Source organism: Mchenga conophoros, linkage group LG4 (assembly GCF_057382185.1).
Source record: "Mchenga conophoros isolate Kocher_MC1m ecotype Shallow Benthic linkage group LG4, M_conophoros_male_GT1.1, whole genome shotgun sequence".
Classification (NCBI taxonomy): Eukaryota; Metazoa; Chordata; class Actinopteri; order Cichliformes; family Cichlidae; genus Mchenga; species Mchenga conophoros.
In genome coordinates, this window is record NC_140529.1 from 27344049 (window position 1) to 27364612 (window position 20564).

Genomic DNA, 20564 nt, shown 5'->3' on the forward strand with positions numbered 1-20564 from the left:
CGATGTCAGCTCATCAACCACAAGTTCAATACACAAGATCAAAGGGTTTGTTAACTCAATACAGTCTTTGCTGTTGTCAGAGAAAAATGTGTGGACGTGTAATAATTCTGACTAACATCCTTATTGGAACTGTAAAAGAAACGAAGGGCAAAGCTCACCTTTAAGCAGTTTGGCAATGTCACGCCTTCAAATCCCTCTGAAAACACCAGTCCCGTATAAATTTATCTTTGCCAATTTTTACTGATTTATTTAATACTTAAATCTTAAAACATGCAATGCTAGGCACTAAAACGATGACATCATTTCCCCTTTGACAAATGAACAAAGATATTCTCTACTCTTGCTCTCCGAAAATATCTAATAAGGCAAACGCAAATGAGTATTGTATAATACTAGAAAGGATATGAAGAATCATTTTAAAGAATGCACAACACTGCTTATTGATAAATGCTTATTACACCTTGGTATATAATAGCATCAATAAAAGGCTTAATATGTTCCTGGGTCTTTCAAGTACATTTTCTTGGTACATTAATTATTAAGTATTTAAACTGGCTAACCTATTTATATATTTATTATTAAAGATTTAATAAATTATCCTCGAGGTTTCCTTTGTGTCAGTGCGTCAAGGCAGTCTGAGTGGCCCCATGCTGGCACCCTGTGTCTTTAAGGACCCATGTAAAGAGGGCGTGTTCAAGCGCACTACCGCAGCAGGCGTTGTAGTGAGTTCATGCGCTTCAGAGTAGCAGCAGCGTTTGTAAGGATGTTGTGACAGCAGCTGTAATATTTCTCTAAAAAAAACCGCCACACTCACGGGTCCATGATCCGCGTTGTTTGGAGCAGAAAGAACTAATCTGAGCGCCTCACAGCTTGTTTCGTTTGATGAATGCACCCCCATTGTTGGTCTGCTGGGGGCCTAAAAGTGGAGCAGCACCCGGCTTTTATGAATGGGGATGCTCGGTAAGCGTGTGTACTTTAATATTTGTACTTGCACTTAACATAAAACTGATCTTCGGGGTTGTGTGTGCACTTCAAGGACGCGTTTTAAACCGACATTTTATCGGCCCGTTCACCTGCGCGCACGGGGCTGCTCATGCTTCTAGTCCGCTGGCCTATTATTGTTCTCCTGCTATTGACCCACCCAGAATCAGCGCTTTATTGTATATGATCGAATCTCGCTGATCGGCAGTGAGCGCAAGAGTGAATCAAATGCTGCGGAATTAGCGCTTATTTCTTTGTGTGTCTGTTGTCGAAAGAAACGAGCCATTTTGTCCTCTCAGAAACAAATTGAGTTTGTGTTTTTTTGTTTGTTAGTTTATTTGGGGATGTTTTCAGGTTTAAGCGGATACACCATGTTTCCTTTTGTTTTAACCCCTGACTTTACTACAAACGACAACTCCCATAGGCCTGACTTTTAGAACACATGATAAACTTCAAAAATTCTCATAATTAGGCCAGTAACGTGTTTGATGGCTGTGCGTATTGGGGGTCCTTCATATTTTCTTAAAACACTTTGACTTGCTTCTGGGAACTAATTCTAGAGTGAGTGGAAGGTGATAGAAGGGCGTGATTTGGCACATTTCCTCGAAGTTGGAGGTGGCTTTGACTTGATCAGATAAGGCTGGGAAAGAAAGATACGTTATACAGTTTCTGCCTCCTTGGAGTGCACATTCACTTTGTCCAGGTCTTTGTACAGTTTTCCTGGTAAGGCTGGCACTTGATGAGGTCACTGACTGGTAGTGTGAGGTAATGGGCCTCAGGTCAGCGGGCTATCTCTCCATCACCCTGCACTGATAAGAACTTACAGCAATTGTCTGAAGAGGTGATGTTATCAGAGGTCTGTGCTTGTGAGGACGTTACGGTGGCTTTTAGGAAATTTGACCTGCCTTTTTCAAAATGTGCAAGGGCCTTTTATGAGATGTGAGGTTGTCTTGAAGTGGTGTGATGGATTCAGGTTGATGACACTACAAGCATGCAAGCATAGTTGACCAGATTTACATGTTTTAGGCTTTCTTTAGCCTATTTACTTTGTATTTTATACAAAGTGACAGGATTTTAAACCAGCCCGCACAAGCACCACAAGCACAAGTTTCTTCTTCTTCTTCTTTTAAATTACAAAGTTGGTGTCTAATTGCCTGCAGGAGGTGGTTAGTGCCCGAAGGTGAAAGTTATCCTTCCCTCTTGTGTTGTTGGACACTGTGCCAAGCACCCTGTTATTATGCAAGGCACAGTGTAGACAGGATTTGTTGGCTCGTATCCTGGGAAGAGCAACCTGCTAATAAGTTTGTTTACAAGAGCAAGCAAAGTTGCTCACTTTTAATGTGGATATTCCAAAATACATCTGCGGTAATGCTGAAGGGAAACTCAGTTATTTGTGGCTACTGGCTAAATAGTCCTGCACCCATGTTTGCAGTTTGTGTGCTCATTTGAGGCTGTGTGTCCCCTGTCCAGCCCCTTCACATTCCAGGAAATACCAGTATAAACTTTTTTTTTTTGTGTTTTCTTTTCTTTTCCCAGAATTCCTCTGAGGATGGTAGTAGGGAATATCTGGGTTACTTTGGAGAAGAGCCTTGGATTTGAACTTGTCTTTCAACACTTACACAGTAAAGATGTATTTTAGCCAGTTTGGCTTCTGACATATGGCAACTGTCATTAGTTTTCTGCCACTTACCTTTTTATTACCTTGTCCAAATATCAAATACTGAGAGTTTATCATATGACAGTGTGTGAATGCTGTGTCTGTTTGGGGTTTTTTGCCTTTTGTTTGGCTGCATTGTGTTCTTGGCCTATCCTGCATGCTGCTTTGTTGCACTGTATGCTGGGGCCTGTTAGCAAGAGGTAAATGTTTGTTCTGTTTCCTTGTTACTGGATGCACGTATTGCATGGAGTTGATGTCATTGTACCAAAAGACAATGACAGGGACTTCTGTTTAAACTCCAAATGCTTTCAGAGATGTCCTCTTTCACTCTATTTGATTTGTTGTTTAGCATTTGTGTGACATTCATTGTCCATTACAATTGTGCCATAGATACACAAGCATATTTATTTTATTTAAAATAAGAAATAAAAAAAAATAAACCGAGTTCGTCCATGTCCCACCAGCCTGTGCTTTCCTTTGCTTGTCTGACCTCATAGTTATGGCACTGCAGCACTTTCAAACAGGAGTCTCCAAATCCTATTGCTTTTCTGATTTCTAAAATGTTTTCTGGTTTTCTTTCCATCAAGGAGAACAGATTTCTTCCCAAATGGTTCAAAATAGAACCTCATTCATCTTCTGCAGCTCTTAAAACACCAACCACACAGACAGCTGGGCCTGAGGCCAGAGCTGTCAACAGCTGTTGTGACTCAGCTACCTGGTGTTGTAAAGATCCGGTTGTGATCGTTTTCGAAAACGATTAAAGTCACCTGGACCTGACGCTCTCCATGTACTGATACATATTGCATTTGGAGTCTGCTTTTACACACACAATGTCCTACAGGCTTATTAAAACAGGGTGTCGATGGAGATATGAGCTGTTTGTTTGACTAGCTTGTCTGTAACACAGTATTATGAAGAAAAGCCTTGTTTACGTTATGAGTGATCAGGAAGGGCAGGCTGAGAAGATTTCCGGAGGGATGGGAGGGTTTACTGCCTAATTTTCTCCCTGCCCTTCCTGTGGATGTACCCTCCAACACGTGTCTTCATTAAACGGCTCCATCATGTGCAGCTATGTATGTCCAGCCTGTCCTTTTGGGAAGTTCTTGGCTAATTGCTTGTTTTGAAGAGACTGGTTTTCAGTGATGTGTCTCAGTGGTAATTAAGTTATGCTTTTGCAACTGTGTGCATCCACATTTTAAGAATGCTCAAATGTCTTCGTGCATACAGAAGGGGACAGTTGTTAATGACTTAAGACTGGTCGTTGATCTTGCAGATCCAGCTGGAACAGGATGGAAAAAGTTGGAAAGGTATTAGCTTAATGTTAAGTGTCTGTGAAGGTTCTCAGCCTGTCCTTTTGGGATGTTCTTGGCTTAATGTTAAGTGGTTGCCTCTGGCATGCTCACTCGTTGATATTGCCAGCGTGAACCTGCTTTCCGTCAATTCCCTGTAATTATTCCGAGACACTCTAAATGCCTCTAAATGCATGTTGTGCCTCCCACCCTCTGTTTGTATTTAGATAGCATGCCCAGTACACAAATGACGTTGGTGTCCAGCCATATTGGCTCCATTTTCAGTAGCGTAATAGTAACTTTTTATTCTGATCAGAGATGATAGCAGAGCTGGGATGGATAACATTGTTTGTCTATAAAAAGGCATTGTAGATCCATGAAAATAATGTTTATCAGCCTTGTTTAACCCAAAGAATACTTTTCATTCTTGAAGCGCAATGCAGCATTATTGTTTGCCATCCACTGATTGTGCCTGTAATAGAAGCTGTCAGTTTGATCACAGCAGAGGACGGAGAGAAAGAGATGCTGTGTCATGTCTGGAGGCTGTGTTGGCTGTAAATGTAAAAGAGACAAGTCATCCCCTCTTGGGTATCTGAGTTCAGCTGGTGCACGTCGAGCACGCCTGTTTTCTGCCACAAACCCTTTCAGTGACTGCCGAGGTGTCACCTTCTGTCCTGGTCTTCATCACTTTTCTTCCTTCCAGCTGGATGATTTGCTTTACTTGTAAATAGCTCCAACTTGAATAGTCTGCATGGTGAATACAGTGGCATTTTCAATTTTAAAGTGTTGCTTCGTGAATGTTGGTAGAGTTCCACGCTAGCTGCTTTCACCTCTTATGTTGAGAAAACGCCTACTAGCTTTGTCGTAAAATGAACAAATGTGTGTAAATAAGCAAAAACAAAACAGTTGTGCAGGAAACCGGCACACACTGGTGTCTGTCATGCAAACAGACCTAAGCCACAAGTCTGCAACCTAGCTAGCACATTCCCCACATGTCAAATATGAATATTTGTGGTAGAGCGTAACCCACTTCAGGCTAGTTTTAGTGATCATGGATTGTATATTGATCTGTCACCTCACTATATATCCTGATATTTCAAGAAAATTTGTGAGGATATTTATGATGATAAAGAAAAAAAGTATACATATAAATAAAAGATGTTTTCCATCCAATATTTTTCAATGGCACTACTGTCACACTTCCTAATTTTCAATCGAAACAAGGTGCCAGCAATGACAGCATCATTAGCATGCAACAGTCATGACACAGCATAAATTAAATATAAGCTAAACTTCTAAGTAAAAGTATAAAATAGCTGCTTAAAACTTTAGTATAACAAAACCTAAAGTCCATTGACCCAGAGCCTGCATAATATTGTCACATGAAAAAAAAAAAAAAAAAATGAATAGATATTTTCTACCTCTTGCTAAAAGCCCTGCTTTTCCATCATGTTACCGCATAATTTAATCCATCCAAGTAATTTCCATTCATCATTTGCTCTTCCTGTCGTACGGCGCGCAACCAGCGAGTGCTAGCGATGCTTGATTGATTAGTTTGTTTATTTTTGCACATCGCCAGCTACTAGTATCTCCTCCTCCTCCTGTGCCGTCCTAGTCTGTAACTCGTTTGTTGTTTCCACCTTTAGCAGGAAGAGTTTTCTCACATATTTTGCAAAGTGCTGCACTTTGCTGGAGGTTTTTGAGGTCGTTCTCTTTTTAGGTAACAAAATGTCATCGATTTGTAGCTCTTGTTCCCAAACGTGCTTCTCCTTGTTGTGCACATTAGGAAACGTAAACATATGATATTGCACTATATGACACTTTTATTTTATTTTTTACATGTACTGAATGATGTCATGACGAAGGTCTTTATCAATACAAAACAAAAGCTGTAAAACTTGTGAAAATACAATTAAGTCCAAAATCTATGCATTTATTCAGTTTGCAAAGCCTTCCAGTGGGCGGATTGTTGGGCGGATTCTGGCCCGTGAGCTTTGTTCGGTTTACACGATGGTTTATCAAAAGTTCTTGTCAGTTTGTTCTTGCTGCTTCTCTCAAATATTCCCCTCACTGTCTATCTAAGGATAGAAACGGATTTGGTACTCAGCAACATGAATACCAATTCCAAAACCTACAGGCACTTTTATTAGCAGGAAGGCTCTAAAAACCTCTTGTTCTTTGATCCCTACAGAACGGTGTGCCCCACTGGGTGAGGTGTGACACTAACACAGCATATCTCCTAACAGCAGCTTGTGAGGTATTTGTGGTCACAGAAAAAAGAACAAAAAACCCCCCAGAAACAATTTTTTCTTCTGGTCCCTGTGTTATTTTTCATCATTTTCTGGAAAATGGGTTGTCTTGGGGTGTGCGATTTCCTGATTTGACTGCATGTCCATTTGGGGCTGTCGTGCACTGAAGTTTCCCGGAGTGCTTGGTGATGTGCCCAATTGTCCTGTTTTGTTCAGCCATTGGTGTTTTTCTTTAAATATATAAACAAACAAACAAAACATATCAGGGCTTATTTAGTGTGATCGTGTCTGTTCTGAAATGTTTTAGCTTCCGTGCTATATAGGATCTGCATGGTGAAATGGGTGGCAGGGTGTAAACGTACCAAAGATACCCTCTCGGTCAACACGTCTGAAGCTGCAACACCACAAGCGAATGGCACGTCTAGTTGATTGCCCCAAATGGGCGATTTAAGCAACGGCTAAATTTGGCTTTAGCGTAAGAAAAAGGGCTTTATTTGTAATTTCTCATTAGAGCAGTGTGTTTTCTCATTGCTGTATTTATCTCAGAGGGCATCATCAGCTTGATGTCTGTTGTCCCCCGTTTGTTTGATTGAGAGATAATGTGATTTCCACTGTTTGTCCTTTGGCTGCTCCTTCCTAAATGAGATATTCAGGCCCACTAACTGAGCTGCATGGCAGATACCTATCTACTGGAGGCCATTTGTCTGCGTAATTAGTAGAGTATGTGTGTGAGAGTCTGTGCTAGCCTGTTACTGAGCAACTGTGTACCTCTTGGTGGTGTCGCACTTAAACATTTGGGAATAAATTAGGGTTTTCACAAGCAATCAGAATGTTTACAGATTGCTTGATAATTGGAGTATTTTTCAAGCAGAGCAGTTTTCACCCCTTTTTTTTAAATTTCCACACAGATTTAGGGTGCATCATGTGGCTTTTCCTCCCCCTAATGTCAGTTCACCCTCTGGTCATTCGATTGTCCGTCCAGGTCAGTGACTTCAAATGATGTGCACAGAGAGTCTGAACCCCTCCCGTCTTCCAGACAGCAGAATGCACAGAGCACAAAGAAGGCGCATCAATACTTAGTTCCGGAAATGGCCCATAAGTCATGGTTGAGACTCGGTTTATGTGTCTGCAAGTGATCTCTTGTGTTTCGGTATTGATTGGCTTGGTGCGAGAATATTGACAAGAAGTGAGAAGTTATGCTCGTCTAAGGTTTGCTGTAAAAAACTTACTGAATGCGGGTTAATTATCTCAGTGAATTTTGACTCGTAGGTTAAACTCGTAGCTATTTGTCTTTCCCCACTTCCTCCAGTGTGGCATTTGTTTATAGCTGTAAGAAATGACTGCAGGTTTAGTGAGGTTACTGTTTCATTTAGCGCGCTCCTTTTTGACCTCTTTAGTAGAAGTAAAACAGCAGATTTTTTTTTCTTTTCTTTTGTTCTTTTTTTCCTGACTGAGAGATTTCCTTTTTTTTTTTTTTTTTTTTTTCCCCTCCAGGTTTAGAACTACTCCATAGCCTAAATACATCTGGCAAAATGGGTTATAATACCGCTTATAAAAAAGAACAACATGAGATGACTGAAGAAGTGGAGTAGCACTCACAACTGTTTGGAAACATTCCAATGTACTCGTGGTTACTGCAGTATGTGTGCGTGCATGTACTGCTGCTTTTACCGAGCAGCTCACAAACACCACATCAAGGCAGGTCAGTCAACCTCATAATCTATACACATCAGTTTAGACAGCTCTAGCTTTCAAGAAGCTGTACTGTCAAACTGAAAAAATGCAGATGTGCTTCATTTGCTGTTCATCCCCGTTCCTGTCCCGCATTTTAGTGGGCTCTGTTGCAGTTAGATCATGAGTGTTGTGAAAGTTTGTTTATAAAGTCAATCCTCCCCCCTTCACCCCTGGTGCTGCGATCCAGCGGTTCCCACGCTAACTGCTGCCTTCTCAGGCCCTTTTCCACTCTCCATCTATATCTGCCACTCCCCCACCCCCTACTCGTGCGTGCATGCACTTCCGCAAATATGACAAAGCCATAAATATAGAAGGTCTTGGGTTGGATGTAAATGTGGAACTGCAGCAGTTTTTGTTTTTTGTTTTTTCTGGTACGATGTGGTTGGGAGCTGACAATGAGAAGTCTGTCTGGTGGTCTATAGCAAGTTTCTGTATCCATATCCCTGCGATGGGCACCATAGAGCTTTTCAGCTTGATCCTGGCCTAGAGGGTGATATAGAGGAGTGGGAGGGAGGTTTTCACCATCTCCGCTTTTTTGATCCAGTAGTTGTTTTGTTTTTTTCTTTCCTGTGTTTGTGCCACCCAGGAGCAACTATTCAGGAAAGAAAAGGCTGTTATTTTGGCTGGGTGTGAATATTTGGCCTTCCCTGAAACAAATCAGAACAGGCAGCTACAAAAATAAACACATTTCAGCAAAAAGTGACTTTGTTTATGTATCTTGTTGAAATCATTTGGAGTTCATGGAACGTTTTGTCATCACAACTCGGCCTCTGGTTTATCGAGCTTGCTTGCTTTATTTATTTATTTTTTTGTTGTTGTTTTTTTTCTACAGCACCGGAATATTTCTGAGTTTTAATCGATTTCCATTTTGGCCAATAGAAAGTAATAACACAAGGTGAGTGAGCACAGGCTATGGCTGACAGAAGGCCATACGTTGCATTTGAAGCCTGGAGCCGCCCGTAGCCTCTGACAGGAAACGCTGTCGCTTGCACGAGGGAGGGTGTTTCTATGGAAACCGAAGCAGGTGAAGGCATTAACAGGAAGCGGAGAAGAGACTCAGCTGGCAAAGACAGGGGGTGGAGACCGAAGAATGAGGTCAATGCATGCAAAAGCCTGCCACTTTAAACAGCTAAAATCTCTTCCAGCATAAACAGAAGTGACTTAAATATGTTTTAAAGGGCTTTCTTACAAGAAAGCTAAAGTCAAGGTTAAGTGTTCCTCTTCCTGTCTTAGGTTAAGTAAACAAAGAAAACGGCACTATGAGCAAGCTAGAGAGACGCACGCTCAAGCCGGCGAGGTAAACCTTTTCTTCAGACATGCTTATGCACAACCACAGAGATTTTCCATCCACAAGTCAGCTGTGCATGTGTTTTTGATGTCTTTGTGTGGAAACCGCTTGCACTTCACTTTGTGGGCCACCATGAGAGTGCTCTTTTCATGTGTATTTTATATAATTGGACTGATGGTTAATGAGACACCCTGCTCCTGCCCTCCAGTGCATCACCTGAGGAAACAGCGGTGTCTGGCTGGCTGCCTGTGGCGGGGTTTCCTCTGTCTGAGCTCTCAGTAACGTAGAAACACAATTTTGTCAGCTGTCATAAACCTCCGGGGGCTTAAACACCACTGCCTAAGATGGGGAATACATTGTGATTTCTTTGTTGCAATAATCCAGCTCTATAGTTAGATGACAGGGGTATCATTGTTTTTGATGCATGTATAATTGTCCTTTTGTCAGTAGAAGATAGTTTTCGGTCTTGCAGTGAAGTATACTTTGCAAAAAAAAAAGAAATCTGTGGCAGCTCTCAGTTATCTTGCCTTGATTCATGTTGGTCTGTGGTTGGTGTTTTCCTCTAAGTTATAGCGCTGTTTAAGTAAAATCCTGTGGTGGTCTACTTTTTTTTTTTTTTTTGGTTTTTTTCTGCAGCGTATTTTAGAGTTCATCTCACAGAGTTTGCTCGTCATTATAGACTCAATAATTGATAGCTTCAGCTCTTGCAATTAGTGGCAACATTTGGAATTCCTTCATATGTTTTTTTTTTTTTTTTTTCTTAGAATTAAAGGGCTGAATGTTGACTTTCTTGGCAACATAATTTAGAATCTATATGGTCCAGCTAAAGTATAGATTTTTTCTTTTTGCTTTCTGCTGGTTTTGAGTCAAGTTACAATTTATTGTTTGAAATCAATTTGTGTGAGTGGACACACTTTGAAGTTTTTTTTTGTTTTGTTTTTTTGACTAAACAAACAATTTTGATTCGATTATGTCTGTTTCTAACTTATTGTGTGTTTTTCCAGGTTCCCTGGCTGATTGGATTTAAGGACCATCAATATTCATTCCAAGATTTCAAAGAAGGACTTTCCCAAAGATTCAGGTGATCTTTTTGCCACCCAGCTACCTCTTAGTGCACAACAATACCCCTGATCAGCCACCATGCCGATCTTAAAACAGCTAGTGTCGTCCTCCTCCCAGACAAAGCGTCGCTCCCGTATGGACCTGACCAGGGAGATGATCAGTGCTCCCCTGGGTGACTTTCGCCACACCATGCATGTAGGCCGCAGCGGTGATGCTTTTGGTGACACCTCCTTTCTCAGCACACGCTCAGGGGAACCCCCTCCCGAGTCCACATCCTTTCCTCGCTCTCCTCGGCCTGGACTCCTGTCACGCACCTTTAGGAGCAGCAAGCGCTCTCAGTCGGTGAACCGAGTGGACCAACAGAAAGATAGCGCCCTGGTGGTCCCCGGAGGATCACCCACCTATGTAAAAAATGCCATGTCCCTTCCCTTTCTCAATGATGAAGACGGAGGCGACAGCATGGTGGCAAAGAGTTTGTCTTCAAGTCCGCTGAAGCTCCACAGCGACTTGGATGGGAGAGGTGCAGTTGCAGCTACTCGCGCTTTAGAGCTGGAAGAGCAAAGTTTTGGTGAGCTGACTGAGCTCCCAGAGAGCTCAATTCAGTACGGAGGTGGAATGAAGCATGCAGTGTCGGTTATGTCTTTCCACGTTGACCTGGGTCCGTCCATGCTGGGTGAAATCCTGGGTGTGATGGAGAAGGAGGATGATGATCTTGGCTACGAGGAGGGCAAGAGCAGCGAGGGCTGCACCTCGCCACTGCTTGGCGCCCATGGTGAGGAAGAGGTTTATGTAGAGGGTGAAAAAGATGAGGAGCATGTGGAGGCAAATGAAGAAGCAGAAGAGCTGCAGCACCAGGCATCTATGCATCTAGCCAGCTCTGTTGATCTGAGGCAGGAGGACGGAGGGCCTTACACTCCAGAGTACACTCCTGAGATACGCCCCAAACACTTGCAGCACCTAGACAGCTGCTCCATGTCCAGTTCTGGGTCTGCTGCTCTGGATGAGAAACCCAGCAGCCTGATCTTTGCAGGAGATACAGATAGCGCCACCTTCAGTGCCCCACCAGAGGAGGAGAGCAACTTTTCCTCTTTCTTGGAGGATGAAGATGATGAGATTCATGTATGAGAGTCTGGTGGAAGAAAAAAAAATAAGAATAAGCTGTGGAAGTGGTTTATGCGCAACTGGCAAGTCCTTTGACAGTGTGGATTTGCAGTTAAATGGGAAGACGATACTGTAGTCAGGAACTGTGCGAATGGCCCTTTGAAGAAGATGGAGGGTTCCTCCTTTAAAGGGCTACAAAGAAAGAGTGACTGCTCCTTTAGGATGTGCCCAAACTCTGTCTGTCAGAGAGCCTTACCCTCCACTCCCTTTCTGTCAATCTGTGACTCCCTTTTGAACACCGAGGGAACTGACATGGAAGGGAACACACTTTCTGAATATGGAACATTCCAGAAGTAAGCAGGGAGTAGTGGTTAGAAAGGAACTTTTGTAGGAAAAACACTTTCCACAAGTAAAACTCAGTTCAGCCTTTCTCTTTCCCTCTCTCTCCCCTCTCGCTTGATGTGTCACATGTGCTTTTTTCATTCGGTTCGCCTCTTTTCTTCACTCTGGCTGTGGGACGTCATGAGGCCTGAGCTAAACAGAAGGCCTCTGTCACAACAGGATCACTGGTGGGTGTCTTGTCACAATAAAGGGAGCTGTGGTTGTCACTGGTGTGTGAGGCCCTGCACTGAGCCTCTTTCATCTGAAGATATTATAGCAGTACCATAGATCTATCAGATTTCTTTCTCCCTTAGTATAACTTATGTATCTCAGGGTCTTTGTGACACTGTTTAAAGGGTACAATTTCCTGCTGTAAAGCTGGACCTCAAAGCCAACACCAAATTGTCTCCTTCACATAGACTCTGTGAATTGTAGAAAAGGAAGTAGAGCTAACGGAGATGCATTGGGCTGAACTAAATAGAAAGCAAGGTGTTACTACAGCAAACTGGAGGTGTGAGGAGTAGTGTAGCCCACTCTTAGTTGTCTTTTATATCTTTTCTGATGCAGTTTTCCTGATAATCTCCATTAATTAACACAAAGTGACTTTCCTTTAGTCGTGTCAAGTTCGAGTTGAAACCGAATAACCACTTCCTTCCTTTTTTTCGTTACATCCGAGCAACTGCAGCGGTGCAAGTGATCTGTGTAGAAGATTTTCATTACTCAAGGGGACTACCTATATGTGTAAACTATTTTCACCACTACGTACGAGTAGGGCTTTAGTGTATATGTGACGGATGAATTACGTGTACCAGGAGGCACAAGTAAATCAGACACTACTAGTATTTGGTGTTAAATACCTGCTGTTTTCTCTACGTTTGTTAGAAAGAAATCTTTACTGTGTTTGTTATGTCTGGAGAGTGGATTTAAAAAAAAATGAAAAATAAAAATAAACGTGGGGGGGAAGAAAAGAGACAGCCAGCAATGGATGCAAGAGCATTAAGAAAAGATTGCTATTTTTGTGCAAGTTGCATAGTCGTTGCAGCTCGACTGCCTTTCTTGCATCATTAAAAGCCATGGCCAGAAAGTATTGAGGCTTAGTTGGGCTGATTGACTTCACTGCCTTAACTGAAACTGACAGATGTGCCAAATTATGATTTATTTTTTTTTTCTTCTTCTTTTCTCTCTCTTTGCTTTTGGGAGAGTCTGCCACTTACATTTCACTTCCTTCTCTCTACCAGTATTCACTGTGTAAGTTTCAGCATGCAAATTAAGATAAGTGCTATAAGGTGTGATGTCCTGAAACTGAAGAGGTTGCATAACTGGATGTATATCACTCATGCACTACAAAATACACGCAAGTAAATCCAACTGTTAATTGGGTGCGAATGAGAAGTTGTTTGTGTTTTCTGTGTGATATTACACCATATTTTTGTCCCCACTGTATATTTACAGCCTCTTTTCTGTACTGCTCAAAATAACCTATATTTTTCAATAAAAGCTTGAATACTTTCACTGTTTCATATTTGATTGTTTGTTTTTATGTGAGTACATCAAAAAGCAGCGTGTGTTAAGTGCTATCCACTCAGCAGCATTAACAAAGGAATTCCTTGAGTGCCTCGTGTTTCCTGCCATTCACCATCTCTCCAAGCAGAGGAAGGAAGGAAGCAATTCAGACCTTATTGGCCTTAGTTGTACACTTTTCTTAAATATACAATAAAAAAAGAGTTTTGAGTAAAGCAGTGCATGTGGAGGAGAAAAGCATCTTAACTTAAAGGCTTAGTTTAAAAAATGTTTTGGTTAGTTTTTTTTAAAGATCGTGCAGGTGTGAGAGGGGTGAAAGATGGATTCAGGGGGGAAAGTTTATCACCGAGGAGTGCTGCATTGACAAATAGCGAAGACGGGCAATTTCTCTTACCTTGGTGATTGGAGGATGGATGAGCTTTTTACTCACCTGAGACCGGGATCCTGCTCATCATCGCTGACTCAAAGCTGCTCTGTCACTTTTGATTTTAAAGGCAGTGCTTTGGCTTTTCCTGCCCTGGTGAGCCCCCTCGCAGCACGGGCAAAGTCCGGCGCGCTGTTTTGTTAACGCTCGCTGCAGACTGTTCAAGGTCTTATCCTGCATCCCTCTGCATTAAAACTGCATTCAGAAAGCAGCGCTCTGCTTCTCTTTGGTGTCTCATTTCGATTCTACTCTTTCATCTCCACTTCAGGGAATGTTTAATCTCTTTCCACTTAGTTTTTCATAGTCACATTATGCCAGTGTCCAATCTGCCAGAGGGCTAGAAAAAGTCATTATTCTTACACTTGTGGTAAAGCAGCCCATTTATATTGATTGTTGTGGTCAATACAAACCAGTAGTGGTATTGATCCTTCTTTTCTCTGCCTTTATAAAGTCATTCTTCTTCTCTCAGATTGTTAGGATTTTTCTTTGAGAGAGACTAAATCTTCCCTGTGCACCACTTTGGCATTTGATTCTGAAAATCTCAATTTGAATTACTTCATATAACTGGGTTATATAAATGGGTGACAGTAAAGGGAAAATCGCATTGGAATGAAGTTTAGGGGTCACCAAGAACTACCTCAGTGTACCTTGCCACTGATTCCCCAAGACCCTGGAGCTCTACTGGACGTTGACGGATAATCGCTCATTTGACGTTTTCATGATGATGATAGTGACTCTATCTAGAGTCATTTCCAAAAAAGGAGTTGCAGCACACACCATCACATATGTTTAGCATAATTTTGATACTCATTGAGCCAGTAAGTAACTCTTTTATGGCTCGTGGATCAGAGCCTTTTTTTTTAAGCTTAAAATAGACAAATCACATTGGGATATAAATGTTCCATCATAGGTTAAAGGTGGATCTTTTTGAAGAGACCATTCTCTCACAGTGGACAGATGCACCTAAATGATGACAGGTTTAGGTCCGCACAGTATAATGGAGCCCCAGTTTCCCTTACTGTATGGGTCAAGGGCTCAGGTTTTTTTCCTTTAATTTGTTTCCCATCTGTTTTATTATTACGATACAGCTGCCTGCTGTAAGCCGAAAAGCTGTTATTTACTGCCATCTAATGGTTGTTCGAAACTCATGCAAAAATGGGTGTGTCAGGACAAGGGCTGGTTTGACTTTGAGGGTTGTAAATACCTGTGTGGCACTGTAAACCCAAGAACGTATTAGCTGATGTTGCTCTTGTTTTTAAAAATGCATTCAGAAACCAAAGTCCAAAAGGAAAACATTCAAATGAGTTTTCTTGTGGGTAATCTTTTGGACGTGAGCACAATTGTTTGTCCCACACTGGAGACTGCTGATTTGTTCAGGGGGCTCAAGCCACCTCCCTCCCCCATAGAAAATCATTGTAATTTGAGTCTTGCCTTGCAGCTGTTATCCTCTCTCAAGCGCCCATTATGCAGCTTTTCATCTGCTTTGGAGGCTGTCAAATGTCATTTCCCCTTCGCTTTCAACTTTCTTTGAAAGCTGTATTTTCTTACTTGGGCCACCAATGGGAGGCGCTCATTGCCTTTAGGTTTATTAGGTTAGGAGCCTCGGCCTGGACCCACAGCCCTTTTCCGCCAAATTCCATCAGCAGACTTGCAACTCTTCCAGGAGGCTGAAGGCATGCTGAAATCTGGAAAGTATTAAACAACCTGCTGGTGAAGGGGATTGAGGAAGGGAAGGTGGGGGGTGGCTAAAGGAGTAAGAGAGAGGGGAATCAAAAAAAAATGGGGAGGTGGGGGAAAATAGGAACAGAATAAAAAATTGCTCATATACCGTCCTTTGCCTGTCTCTGCTACATTCCCCTCCCCCCAAAAAATCCAGACCACTCCCCAAGAAGCTACATATGCAACATTTTTTTTCATATCTGCAGCAGTATTTTGCAATTCCTTTTTTTTTTTTTTTTAAATGGGTCATAAACAAACAGCCGTTTCTCCAGTATAGCTGTACTGTGGTGTGTGTGTGTGTGTGTGAGAGAGTGTGTGTGGAGATGTTTGCTGGAACACAAGTGGAAGGCTAGTGCCAGGGCTGAAAAGCCCCAACTGTGTGTTTGTGGTTGGTAGCGAGAATGAAAAAAAAAAAACTGGATGCTATCCAGACATCCTTTCCCATGCTTTGATACGAACATCTGTGAGCAAATATATACACAATGTACAGAAGGGTGTGCTAAACTCTGCTGAGAAGATCTGCTTTTAAAAAAATGTATAGAATCGCAATCTTATTTATTATCATAAATACTTTTTTTTTTTTTAAGCTGAGTTGTCCCTTCAGGAGAGCGAGATGGAGCACTAGGGATATTGGCATTAACAGGAGCTGCTAACATAAACACTCCAGTACCCAGTACTGACCTCTTGACCTCTAAAACCTGGCTCTCCACGACCAGCAGCAGGAGACCACACACACGTGCTGGGGGGAGGAGTACAGAGGATGCAAAAAGTCTCTGGTGTTCTTGCTGTAAAGAGCTTCACATGCCTTAACTGAGGACTGTGAAAAATTAAACCATACTCCAGACATCTGTGTGGCTTTCCCGCTCATGGATTTTTGCAGGTTTTTCAGAATGTAGGTATGGCTTCCCCATATGGAAAGGTTATTTGAAAGGAAGCCGCTTCTGTCTCTTTCGTTCTCCTCCTGTTGTTGTGCAATGAGCAGTTTCCGTTATAAATGTGGAGACTTTGTCACAGCCTCCTTGGACTGGGCTCAAATCTTCATGGTAAAAATGTGGTTTTTCCCCTTTAGCCGAACCACGTTTGCTGAAATCACTGTAGACGTAGCTCACTTGTTCACTATGTTTTATAACTGTTATAGCAATCAGTTGACAATCAAATAACTGGAACAATTTAACACAAGGATACGTGGTTAAATTTTTATTCTGCATCCAACATGTAGTACTTAAACTTCAACATGGAGGACTAATTTTTGCCATCAGGATGAAAAAAAAAATATGATTCAACCCTTCATTTTCCATGCTTTGCTTCTGTCTGTGTGGTACTGCCTTCACCCCATCTCATTCTGCTGCAGAGCACAGGTCCTGCAGCCGAGTGTGTCCCCAGGAGGTCTGGCCTAGTCTGCACTCATGCACCCATGACCACAATAGATAGAGCTGGAGGCTCTGCTGATCTCTACACTTATTTCTGCCAGAGGCCGCTTTCCTTCCAATGCCAGTCATCTACAGCTGGTTGAAACTGGAGGAAGGCGAGCACTCTGTATACCTCGGCTCCTGCACTCCTCCGGACACCCACACATTCGGTCTCTGTCAAATGTAAAGCTTTTGCACATAAAGTTTTGGACAGTTATTGGCAAAACAACACACATTTGCAATTCATCAGCTTCTTTAAATGTAAAGTTAATAGATTTAAATATATACATGTATATATACTGGGAACCTACGACTGATAAAACAAGCCTTCAGGTGTTGATCACACAGTGAGACTTGGCGCCATTTCTACTGAGGCACTGTGTCTACACAATGCACCCCTTGTTTGGTAGCGACAGCGTGTCCACAGTGGGGCAAAAACTGACCTGGAAATTGAACACAAAGGGTCACTTCCTGTTGTCCAACTTTAAACTTTGACCTTCCGGCCCTTCTTTTTTCTCCTGACAATATGAGTAATAATTGTCCAGCTTTCACAGCGAGGGCAGAGAGAGCTGAAGGGCCGACAGAGATTGATGCCTGACGCTAATCTGGAAATAAATGGATCCTTTCATGCACCACATTTCATTCATTAAACATCTCTTCTATTCAACAATCTAAAGTTATTTTGAATATTTATTAGCCCGCATAAAGCACATTTATAAGCATCTAAGTAATTCCAGTCCGTCACATCAATCTCTGTACTTCAAAATTAAAGTCTGCATGAGCAGATTTTGATGTTTAATGTTTTTTTTCTCCCTTTTCGGCCAATGAAGTGGAAAAAAAATATGCAGCTCAATAGCTGTGGTATTGCTTCAAAAAATGTTTGATTTCCCAGCTAAGATGAAAGATATTTAAACTAATTCTCATTCACATCACTCGGTCGGATGGATGGGGATGTGTTCAGGCTTCTGTAGTTAGAAAACACAGAGCCCACTGTTCATTTCATACTGCTCTTACTAATATCAGCACTGGCAGGGGCAACCAGACAGACTTTCCATTACAGTCACAGCAATCACCTTCCTGTTTTCATGCGACTTTATACGCAAGCTCTACTTTTGCTTGTGGAAATACTGCCGCAACCTAAAGCCTCATTCGCTTTCCTCAAATCTCAGCAGCATTATAAATCAAGGCGTGCCTGGAGATAGAAAACAACACTAGGGTGAAGAATCCCAGAGCTCCATGTGTAGAGATGATTTTTAAAACACACTGTACTGGGTGTTGGTCCTCCATTTAACAACTTCGTCATCCAGTTTATGCACTACTCCCTTTGGCCATGGTCCCCTCAGGATTGAGCTGGAGAGGAGAGGGGGAAAACTTCAACAGATGCTGGATCTTTTTATCGTCTTACTGGCCAGGATTTAACTCTCCTCCTCCAAGTTCACATGGCCAATCAGAGCTGACAGCCCATAAACAGATGTATTGTGTGTACTAGTGTGTTCTCTGTTGGGTTGGGTTGACTTGAGTTTATTTTATTTTTTTTTATGATTTGATCATTGAATTAGGCTTGGGTTACTTTTTACTTTGGTAAAGCAATTAAAGATGTGACTTTGAATTCAAAACAGGCATCATACTGACTCAGGAAGAGGATGTTATCTGAGTTCAGCATCCCGGAATAATGTGCATCATCTCTTGCACGCATTCAATTCACACATATACAATTTCTGCCTTATGCTGAATTACAGAAGTCACACAAAAACCTTAAGCAGCAGTGGCAAACATCCGCTACGATCCTACGGGCTTTCATGCTATAAATGTAAATGCTGGATAAAAACCACTGTGCAATTATTTGATCTTTTAAACAACCTTAACATTCTCACATCTGTCATGAGACTTTTTTTCTTTATTTTTCTGGGAAGATTTAGCCTTGAAATTTAAATCGGCAGTGTTTATTTTAAACATAAACACTCAGCGTGACGCTTTGCATGTGATGTAGAGGCGTGTCTGGCTCTCAGCTCAAAAGATCCAGCTGAGCATGAGGCCATCTCCTAAAATTCCTGTATCAAACAACTGCCTTCTGGCAGAGTAGCTAGCATGGTAAAGCCTGGTTTAAGCTCCCTCCGCCCTCTCCATCTGTAGCTGTTTACTTTGATTGGCACCGCTCTGCAGTGCTCAAAGGAAGTTGTTCAGGATTCATCTCAAGCGAAACACTGGCTTTCGCACACCGCCATCCCAGGAAAAATCTCGTGTTGACAGCAAACGCATCAATCTTTATGTGAGTGGGACTTGTATATCTCTGTGTATTTAGGAATGGAAGAATGCTTATGTGGGTGTTTGACCGACTTGGTGAGCTATATGGATGAGAGTCATAAAGCGAATCAGAGCAGGGTGGATCAGATAGGGAGGGAATGGATCATTAATCTCTCCCCCACTCCTTTAAAAAAAAAAATATATATATATATATATAAATATATATTTATGTATTCTCTTGGTGCATGATCCAGCTGTGTTGCAGCTTTAGGCCAGCAAGGAAGTGTTGGAGCAGGATACAGGGTGGAGGCAGGGTGAGGTCACACTGTTGTTGGACCTAGGCTGGACGGATGTCTGTGGGGAAAGAGGAGACACTTGGCTCAGTGTTGCAACTGTTTTCGATCGCACTGTTAATTGAACCGTTCATCAGAAATACTCAGACTCTTTCACACAGTACTCCACACAGAGCTGCCATTTTGAACACTATCAAACACTGACCCTCTCTTTCACATGTGGAGCCATGTACACACACATGTGCGTAGTGAAAGTGAGTCACCCACAGAGGCCCAGGCATATTTAGAGACCGCTATGTGAGCGCCTGGCCCTGCATGCTTGGAATGCCTTGGGTGTGACCAGAGTGGCCATGTGTGTTTGCGTGTATGTGTTTGTGTATGTGTAGTAACGTTGCTCCAGCTGCCTGTCGTCTCCAGCTTGTCCCATCGGTTCTCACTTAAGGAGCAGAGCCAGCCAGACAGTGACTCAAGCAGACACACACACGCACACAGAGGATGAATTAGTCAATGGAAAGAGCTGTACACATTGTTTGGAATTTCCTGGTCACCAGAAATTTTGCTTGAAAACGATCCATGGGTCATTTTTAAACTTTCACTGATCTTCTCACATTGAACTTCACTGAAGTTGTATTCATTAATGAAAATGAAGGATATTTAACTGTAATTACTGGAAGTGATCGTGCGAGCGGAACAGTTTTCCAGTTTTCCATGAAGTTTCAAGTTATGCATTGCACAACGGTGATCCTCAGAGGTTGGCTAGCACTGCCTACTCCCTCCTCCCACAACCATGTGTGTAGTTTTTACAGACTTGAGATCTACAAACCTAACCATGACCTCAGAGAATTAAATATTCTCAGTGGAAAACCCCCGTATCCCCAAAGTGGCATTTCGGGCTTGTCAGCTGCATTGTATGTGTAGTTTTTCCATGTGTGAGTGTAAGAAAGAGCAAAAAGAGCGAGAGAAAAAAGAGATTTTGTTTGCAACTTCAAATACAGAACTATTTTCCACGAGCCTGCATCTCTCTGCTGTTGTTTATATAGTGAACATATGTTTGTACTTGTGGTATTTGTACAGCACACAAGTTATTAAAAAGACTGTCTTGCAGGAGCAGAGCTTATTTAACAAGGCTGAAGCTGCATTGTGGGCTCAGTGTAATGGGAGCCCAGGTAATTGTTTTGAAAGGGTAACTTTATAATGGAAAAATATAAAAAC

General features: G+C 42.1%; 1 protein-coding gene across 3 annotated transcripts; it reads left to right on the forward strand.

Annotated features, from left to right (window-relative positions):
• Nucleotides 1-712: 712 nt before the first annotated feature.
• Nucleotides 713-13251, forward strand: cdc42ep4a (CDC42 effector protein (Rho GTPase binding) 4a). 3 transcript variants are annotated; one of them, XM_085271403.1, is made up of 2 exons: nt 713-960; nt 10203-13251. In XM_085271403.1, the coding sequence occupies exon 2, from the start codon at nt 10339-10341 to the stop codon at nt 11383-11385; it is 1047 nt and encodes a 348-aa protein (XP_085127529.1). In that variant the 5' UTR covers nt 713-960; nt 10203-10338; the 3' UTR covers nt 11386-13251. The 3 variants fall into 3 exon arrangements, with proteins under 3 accessions (XP_085127529.1, XP_085127532.1, XP_085127531.1); XM_085271406.1 differs by lacking the exon at nt 713-960 and adding an exon at nt 5905-6184; XM_085271405.1 differs by lacking the exon at nt 713-960 and adding an exon at nt 9188-9207.
• Nucleotides 13252-20564: the final 7313 nt, after the last annotated feature.

What these genes read in the sequence shown, in the direction of transcription:
- cdc42ep4a (XM_085271403.1), top strand. Translation starts at nt 10,339, where the DNA reads ATGCCGATCTTAAAACAGCTAGTGTCGTCCTCCTCCCAGACAAAGCGT.